Raw genomic sequence first — 8939 nt, forward strand, 5'->3', positions numbered from 1 at the left:
GAGTTTAAATGTGTAGCTTTTGCTTTTATTTTGTTTTATGCAGTGTTCGAACATTTTTGGAAAGTGGGATTGTGTAATAAAGCTGCAAAAATAGAACCACTCTGATTTCTGTGTTGTTTTATTATACATGAAGCTAAACACTAAAGAGGGCGTATGGAGTCCAGTTAAATGGCTTTTCGTGTTTGGCATTCACACAAATCACATTTAAATTCTAGAAAAAAATATTGCTTGACTCCTTTTTAATGTTTCTGCTAACACTTGAAACGAACGTGCATCAAAATTCAGTCATTCAACATTGCAAAATGTTGAATGACTCAAAATCTTTTTCTTTTTTTTTTTAAGTAGATGGAAGTTAAAACTTTTATCTTTGCGCTGTGTTGCCACGCTGACAGCTGAAACAGGCTCCAATGCTCCAGAGGTTGGATAAGTGTGTGTGTGTGTGTGTATATATATATATATATATATATATATATATATATATATATATATATATATATATATATATATATATATATATATATATATATATATATATATATATATATATATATATATATATATATATATATATATAATGTATATATATGCATGCACTGTTTTCATCATGACACACTACGATTATTCAAAAATATCTTGAGCCTGTAAAAGTTCATTAATTTGAAGGGGACCTATGTTTCCTTATTTCCTGTCATAAACATGCTGTTACGGTGGTGGATGCTCATATTAAGCATGTCCAAAATGTTCAGTAATGAGGTCAGTGTATGTACGAGTAATGGCTGTAAATCAAAAGCTGAGACTTAAGAGTTTAGACTGCTCTTAACACAAAGGTTCTTTTTTCCTACTCCTGGCTCTGTATGATGTCAGGGAGAGTGGATACCCTAATACGTTCATCTCAGCTTCAGAGCTCCAACCACTTGCTGTTCAAACCTTTAACTTGCAAAGGGCAGCCAAGGAAACTGGCTTAAATGGAGAGAAGCTGAAATGCATCATTTCAGACAAGCAGGTGAATTTGGAGGGAAGGGAGGGGGTCTGTAACAATCCTCTATTGGAGCTGGAAATCTGAATAATTAGGTTTGATCGTAGCAGCATAAGGGCTGCAACGACATTTTGACATTTATTTTAAAAAGCAAATGCATAATGTGATAAATTTGTGTCTTACATGGGACACAGAGGCATCCCCCCCTGCCGGCTCATAAGAGGCGATTGTTCTCTCGAACAGTCAAAAACAGTTGAGAGTCCTGAGGGTGTTTTTCAGGGTCCCCTGGGGATCTGTTTCAGCACCATATGCTCTCTTCTGCTGTTGAACCTCTCTCACACCAACTGTTGCACTGCACTGACCTTTAACCTCAGAATTCACAAGCGTAGTCGCAAACCCACAGCTAATGTATTTGGTCAGATAAGTCTTCCTCATGACTGATCGCCTTCCCTCCCCTCAATGTTGTCGGCCTGTCAGCATAAAATCCGACCACACATTCACGATGTGTAATATCTGAATGGTACATGGACTGGTTCTTTTTTTTCCTACTGTAATTCAGCACTCAAAGGTGCTTTATGCAACTTTCCTCTTACACCCACTCACACCTGTTCATGCAAGAACTTTTTCTTTCTTTTTTTCCCTGTACAAGTGCTTCCAATATTCACACACATTCATACTCTGATGGATGCATTGGAGAGAAACCTAGGGTTAGTATCTTGCCCAAGGACAAAGTCTTAAGACTCAGCTTTTGATTCACGGTTGTTAATTGTATGTACACTGATCTCATTACTGGAAATATCTGACTAAAAATGTACATTTCCTATGATGCTGTGAGTTTGCATCAGGTACGTTTTGGTTAAATGAAAGCTTTGGGGATTTCTGTGGAGTCCTGTGGTAGACAGAATGGGTGTGTGGGTGTAATTGAATGTGTCTAAATACCTTTGATAACATCTTAAAGGTGTGTTTGGGTAAGAAGCATACATTTATGGACTTAACTGTCTGAAACCAGATATGACTGGCTAACAGTCCTACATTAGACAGGCACTGGATTTATCATAACATCCCAGGTTTTGAGCTATTAAACATAAGTCACAAGCACAGAAACATTTTCTGTATATTGACTATCTTAAAGCCATTTTTGTGCTAGCTAGCTGATGAAACGGCCTGCTCCAAATTTTCCTTATTTTAAAAATAATTTGACCTCCCTCATCATGTTTTCGTTGAATCTGTTAGTTCACACAAAATAATACTGAGAGGAACAGAAATACCAGACAAAGGGGAGTGAAACTAGCACAAGTGTAGTTGTCTGAGTTTGATTCTAGTGTGATTCATTTGTTTCATTTCAACCTTTAGATCATAACATTGTTAGATCATTTTCCTGTTCCACACCTCCTCTTTCAGAGTTAGGAGGCTTTAGGGTTAGACTATGGCATTTGCAACGACTGGGGAAAGGAGTGCACTATGTCAAAAGATGTCCTCACACAGATATCCCTGCAAGTGTATATGTGTGTGTGCTGTGCCCTGGTGAAGAATCTCAGCATGCACTTGGACCATTTTAGTACCCCCCCCCCCCAAACCTCCACATACTTTGACGCTCCGCTGTCAAACAGTGGCTCAAAGCTTTGATCAGCTCCTCTTCGCATATGTTTCCTCCGACGCTCACACCCAGAGCCTCCAAGCCCCCATACTCCACCGGGGGTTGATAATTGGCCTGCCTCCTCCTCCAGTAATCCAGGATCATCAGACAGTGAACAACGTGCTCAACGTGCGGTTCCCCCACCTAGGTTATTAGCTGTAACCTAATGGTTGTGAAATATGACATGTTATTTACTTTTACGAGTAGAAACAGGTGCAAGTATCTTTATGGCTCTGCGTAAGTATACCTACACTATAATCATTCCAGTCGAAAATATCTTTATAGAAGTCTTGTGTTATATTTGTTTATAATTTCCGCTGCCCTTTCGGCCAGATCACTCGTTAAAAAAAGGCATTTTAATGTCAACGAGACTTTTTAGCAGTATAAATAAAGGATATATAAACATCACTTTGCCAAAAATGGATTTCAGCTGATTGTGGCTCAGAATGACTTGTTGTTGGTGTGATGACAGATATGTTTGACAGATTATGCGCCAGCAAGTCATTTATAGCTGTTTAAATGGGGGAAATCTTTTTTTTTTTTTTTTGGCAAATACCGGAAATCACTTTCTGGCACAACACCCGACTCTTACTGCATGCGATTATAGGAGGGATGAGGGGAGTTGCCCCTTTGTGAGGACCTCCGACGGTGCGTCTGGGTGACTGGTCCAGACAGGATCTAACACGCATTTGTTAACACGGTCATTGTGACAGAGGTGAGAGCGAAGACACTTTCGGAGAGGTGCGACTGCTTTACGCGCGCGCATGCACGCACTGTATGAATCAATGAAAGTTTAAGTGAAGGACATACTTTTCCTTTTGAATGCACTGGGCTACTTATTCAAGTGTTTGGGTTGCTGTTGTTTTCAGAAACGGTTTGCTTTATCAGTATTTTCAGACACAAACACGTTGACCCAGTTTCTCTCTTCTATTCCAAAGCTGGAGTCACGTCAGACAAAGAAGTTTTCAGTTACGTTATTTTATTTAGAAAAATTCAGACATTTTATTCGCAAGACATTTCTAAACAGCTTTACAACATAAAATGGTCATTCTTAAAGGAACTACTGGTCCGATAAACTAAAGGAACCTCTGAAATGCAATAGAAATATTTATATTAATTGGGGCATCGCCCGACTTCTCAGTTTCTAGAAAGAGCTTTTCTCCTTGTACAAATCCTATTTACACTGAAGTATAGACCAAACAAGAGGGAGAGTCCTGCACTGTTGCCTTTTCTGTGCTTTGTTGGGTGTTGAGAGGGATTGCTTTTTGTTTCTCCAGGTGTAAAGACAAGTCACAAGAGGACTCAAAGCCAGGGTGTTACTACTGAAAAGAACAGGAGGGCTATTTTTCTGAGCCTCCAGCTGAAAGCGTAGCAGATCCCTCTGATGGCATAAAGGAGAATCCACTTTTAATTTGAAATATATATAAATGTCCAAAGTACTCCAGGAAGGACTTCTGATGAAATGTTCTCTTACATTTTCTGATTCCAAACATTTCCCAGAATTGGGGGAAATCTCTGTAAACTTGAATTCAGTAGTGACTGTGAAGAAAATCCATCTGCACGCCGGTATTCAGAATCACTGCAGAGTGATCAGCTGAGGCTTTTGTTGGTGCCTAAATTGGTCTCAAGAGAACAGACTTTAATTATTGGACATCAGTGCCATGAGTTCAGGAGGCCTAAGAAAAAAAATCCATGCATGTAGTCAGCCTTCTTAACCGGTCTTATAGGAGGCCAAAACTGGTACAGCCACAAAATCCTCTTGTATTGTAGGGTGGAATTTTCTCTTTCAGTGGGACGTGCTGTGTCACACCATAAAAATGAAAGCCCATAATCCCCCTTTCAACACATCCCAACTGTATTCCATCCAAACTCCCACCACTACTCTACCAAGGTCTCCACATAGACCAGGGGTAGGTCATGGTGGGCATACTGGGAGGCTCCCTGTTCTCCATGCCCTCTGTAGAGCTCTGGTTGTGATCACTGTCAGTCTCATCCAGGTCAGAGCACAAGTCTTCACTGGACATGGAGGAAGGGGCTGGGGAGAGGGCAGAAGATGACCCGCAGGAGAAACTCCGTTCACCAGGAGAAGTGAGAGAAGCGCAGAGTGCCTCGCTGCCTCCATGCCAAGTGCTGCTGCTGCTGCCCTCAGAAGTGTCCGTGATTAGATCCGTCAGCATGTCCTGCAGGTGGTCCTCATTCAGGGGCATGCACTCCAGGAGATGGTTGAGGAGCTCAGCCGCCACCGTCGCATCTATCCCAGGACAGCTGGACACAAACATGTGGACCTCGTGCATGCACTGGATGTAACCAGCTGCAAACCGCTCGTTGGCTTCTCGGTTTAGTGTCTCTGCCTCTGTGAGAGGAGAGACACGACTGCTCAGCATCCAAAGCATTGATAATACAAGACTGAAGAACTCCTACTTTATTGACTGCAGACACGTGACAGCTAAATGTTTCTCCTTCACTACACTACAATTACTTAACAGCTAAAAATGTTACTTTTCAGCCTTTTATGTGATAAAATATCACTTCCTCTTATAAGATAATTGCAAATTGCTCTAGCTCTACATATAAGCATGTTGATACAAACCTCCGATGGTGACCATTCTGCGGAAAAAGTGTTTTTTTTCTTGTAAAATACTGTATAAGATATTTAGATGAGAGTTAATGGTATAAAACACACGGAAATTGTAATTTAAAAGACCCCACTGAGCTCTTGTTTGCTCATCACTGTTTATATTTTTAAATCAAGCATTTCCTGACTCTTCACATGCTCTTTTATTAGAGCAGGGTGAAAATGTACCCCTGTCTTGCAATAATAATGAGAGTAATTCTATCGATAATGCAATACTCAAGCGTTTTATTATTTGGCACTCTGAGCGCTCAACAAAACAGATCTTTACTCTTTTATAGTTACACGGGCTGGATAAATTTGGGCACACCTTGTTTCCGGTTCTTCAGTATGTCCTCCACCTTTTTCACGGTCAGCTCCAGCACCTCTGCGTTCTCCATCTTGGAATGAAACTGAGGAAAGAAACCAGATGAGCACCACCAAGGCCACAGTTTACGCCTTCATTGTGGCGCAGAGCAAAAGTGAAACTCCAGTGCAGGAGCTGTGTGCGCTCCGTACTCACGTCTGTGTCTGCCAGCAAAGTCCGCAGCTCCTGCAAACTCTCGTTGATGCGAGCTCGCCTCTTCTTCTCCACCAGAGGTTTCCTAGTCTGCGGGAGCACAGAAAGAAAACACTTCAGTGACATGAGGAAAGAAGCACCATTCAAAGTCATAAGCGTCCACCTGTCCGCGGTTGGTGCGCAAAGGCAACCCAGCGTCATTCTTCTCTCACTAAAGCATGTAACTAACTTTGAATCATTGAGGGGTTCCTCTCAAACTAACCATCCCTGCCTCATAACTGTGCACACGCAGCGTTAAAGCGGCGTGACAAGTGCGTCACTGCCAAGTGTCTCTGGACAGTGCCTCCACCGGTCCCCCACCTTTCTATCCGCTTTCTGTATCCCGCAGTAGGACTCATCTTCATCTTTCACATCAAGTCCGAGGCCGTTTGGCCGAGCCGAGGGGGCCATGTTGGTTGGATCGCCGTTACTGTGGCTTCTCCCACCGCTGCTCGTACCTCCTGAGTGGTCCTCGAGGGGCAGCTGGCAAACGGAACCGGTTAGCGGCAGAAAAAAAATCGACAAACTCGTAGGCGAGGCGAGGCGCCCTCTGTTTATTGTGTAATCCTAGTCAGACGTGCTGCTGGCGCTGAGTGGCTGTTGTTAGTATTTATAGGGGCTTATTAACATGTGAATAGGGGCTGTGCTGCTCTCGCTGGGGAACAACAGAGCGCACACGGTCGGAGCCAATGAGCGCTCTCCCCCTTTGTCTGCGGTCAGCCCAGGTCTGCGCCCCGAGGAGCTGGACTGGCTTTAATCAGACAATTTTTTGGGTTAGGGGAACGAACGTTCGTTTTTTGTCCCCCTTTCAGTTAGTTTCAGTGAACTGCTCGCACTTATAATTCATCTGCACAAAACGAATCAGCACAGAGACACAGAGTACAGTGTTAGAATAGTGCTGTTTGTTTTTATTTTCGTTTTTGTTTGACTGTTCATATGTTAGAAGAAGCCTCAAATATATGTTTAACTCAAGACAAAAATGAAATTCTTCAGGCTGTCAAATATAAACCAGTCAGTTACTTATTCAAACCAGCCCAACCAAAATGATTGCAGCACGACGCTGCACCTACACCACATCGAGGCATTTAAACCCTGCCCCCGTCTCTTTTCTGCCCGACCTCTTTTCCTCTTTGCTGGCTTCTGTGTCCGAGCCTCAGCAGATTTACCCGTCTGTTTGGCGGATGTAACGCGATGCCTTCAGTTGGCAGCTGCTGCTGCTGGCGGCCCCTCGGCCAAAACTAAATCAGTTCGGGGAATTAAGGGCCCTTCTCCAAAGAAAGCGACAGGTGTTGGCCTGCGCCTCGTTTGTTCTCCCCGTTGTTGTTGTGACTTCTGATTTGTGCGCAACTGCATTCTCACATTGGCTGCTGTGCAACGTGGACGACTTTTTTTTTCTCTCTTTTTTATGTGTGTTCAAACACACTGCAATATACACATTTGCACAACTGTGAATAAGTCAAAAGCTGTTCTCATAATACCAAGTTTGATGATTTAATTCGCCTGGAATTCGTTGGGGTGCTTTGCTGGTGAGCGTGCATATGGCGCATTGAGCGAATCCTCTGGCCTGGTTATTACATGTTTTGTTTACGTCATTTTTATTCAGATCACCCTCACAGCAGAGCAGAGTGGCTGGGTCAGCGTGCATCTGTGAAAGCTTCCAGGTAAATGCAGGGCTGCGTGCTAAGTTCGTGTTTTACGCGCTGTTTCCATAATTGCGCAGCAGCATTTCCGCTAAGACTGAAGCCCCGTGCCCCGAATGAATGAAGCCCTTCAGACCTTTGAAGTGAAGGGGTTTTTTTTGGCACCTCGCCACCCCCAGATCTCTTGTTCCAGAGAGCTTTAATGGTGTGGACTGTGGAGAGAGCAGCTGTCTCGGCTCGCTTTTGTTGGCGAGCTCCGCCGAGGGACCAGGCGTCCCCCTTTCTGTCTCCCTCTCTCCCTCTCTCTTCAGACCAGCCGCCTGGCTCCATGTGGCGGCCAATCACAGGGACTATAATAGCTGGGGAATGGGACACTCGCACGTTTGCACTTCTCAGAAGCTTATAATGAATTGCATCTTTATTAAAACGTGAATGTATGAGCCATCTCTGACACGTTTGTTTTGCTTCCAGATGGCAACCCCCCCCCCCCACACACACACAACTCGTTTAGATCCTCACTGTATTTATCTGCTTCCCTTATTGTAATGTAGCGAACTCGGAACGAAGCTAATCAAGCTTGGCGACATAGCGTGAAGCATAAATAAGCTTGTCCTCTCATCTCACATACGCACTATACAATGCTGGCATCATTTATAATTACAAATCGTGCTAGCCAGACAAACCTGCACACAAGTGATAAGTGTTGGTGGGTACTTATCTATATGTCATATCCTCCCAAATCATCAAATCATAAAGAAACAATCGTTATGACTGAGTTGTTTTCCACAAACATACAGAGTTCAGGTGTATCCGGATAAAGTCAAATGGAACAAATATGTCGAGCAGCTTCCTCCATCTCAGAATAATCCACAGACCTTCTGCAAAGAGGTTTCATTGGAAGCAGTTCTAATAAAGAAACATTAAAAATGACTCTCTTTTCACACTTCTTTTATTGCCATGACCTATTAGAAATGTCTTATATGAGGGGGTGGGGGGGATACCTCAGCAGAATTTGAGTTGCATACTGGAATCTGCTTTGCACAATTAGAGGTGAGACAGAAAACGGTTGTGTTATGATTTGGGTGCACTGACTGTAGTTATAGTCAGTGCAAATATATATATTAGGGTTGAGCAAAAGAAGCTCAGCTCTAATATATATTACTCACAAAGTTGTTTTAGCTCATGTTAGCTCATGTTGTCTATTGGCATGCTGTATAAAATGTAAATAAAAACAGCATGCAATGATTTGCGAATCTCATAAACTCACATTTGATTCACAAAAGAATCTAAAAATCATATCCAATATTTAAACTGAGAAAATGTACAATTTTAAGAGAAAAAAGAAAAGAAAAGCTTGTTTTCAATTTGATGCAACATTATGTAGAAATGTTGGGACGGAATCATGTTTACTACTGTGTAGCATCCCTCTGCTTTTAACAACAGTCTGTAAGCATCTGGGAACTGAGGAAAGGCAGCTGTGGGACTTTTGGGAGAGAAATATCTCATTCTTGTCCGAT

At 42.7% G+C, this 8939-nt stretch overlaps 1 protein-coding gene across 1 annotated transcript; it reads right to left on the reverse strand.

Moving 5' to 3' along the window:
- Nucleotides 1-3580: 3580 nt before the first annotated feature.
- Nucleotides 3581-6491, reverse strand: her13 (hairy-related 13). Its single transcript, XM_085479245.1, has 4 exons — nucleotides 6104-6491; nucleotides 5747-5833; nucleotides 5555-5636; nucleotides 3581-4965 (listed from the first exon to the last, which is right to left on the reverse strand). Exons 1-4 carry the CDS (start codon nucleotides 6191-6193, stop codon nucleotides 4496-4498), a joined length of 729 nt encoding a protein of 242 aa, XP_085335371.1. The 5' UTR covers nucleotides 6194-6491; the 3' UTR covers nucleotides 3581-4495.
- Between the last annotated feature and the right edge of the window lie 2448 nt (nucleotides 6492-8939).

This window comes from Copadichromis virginalis, linkage group LG14 (assembly GCF_057382275.1).
Source record: "Copadichromis virginalis isolate Kocher_CV1m ecotype Utaka linkage group LG14, C_Virginalis_male_GT1.1, whole genome shotgun sequence".
Taxonomy (NCBI): Eukaryota; Metazoa; Chordata; class Actinopteri; order Cichliformes; family Cichlidae; genus Copadichromis; species Copadichromis virginalis.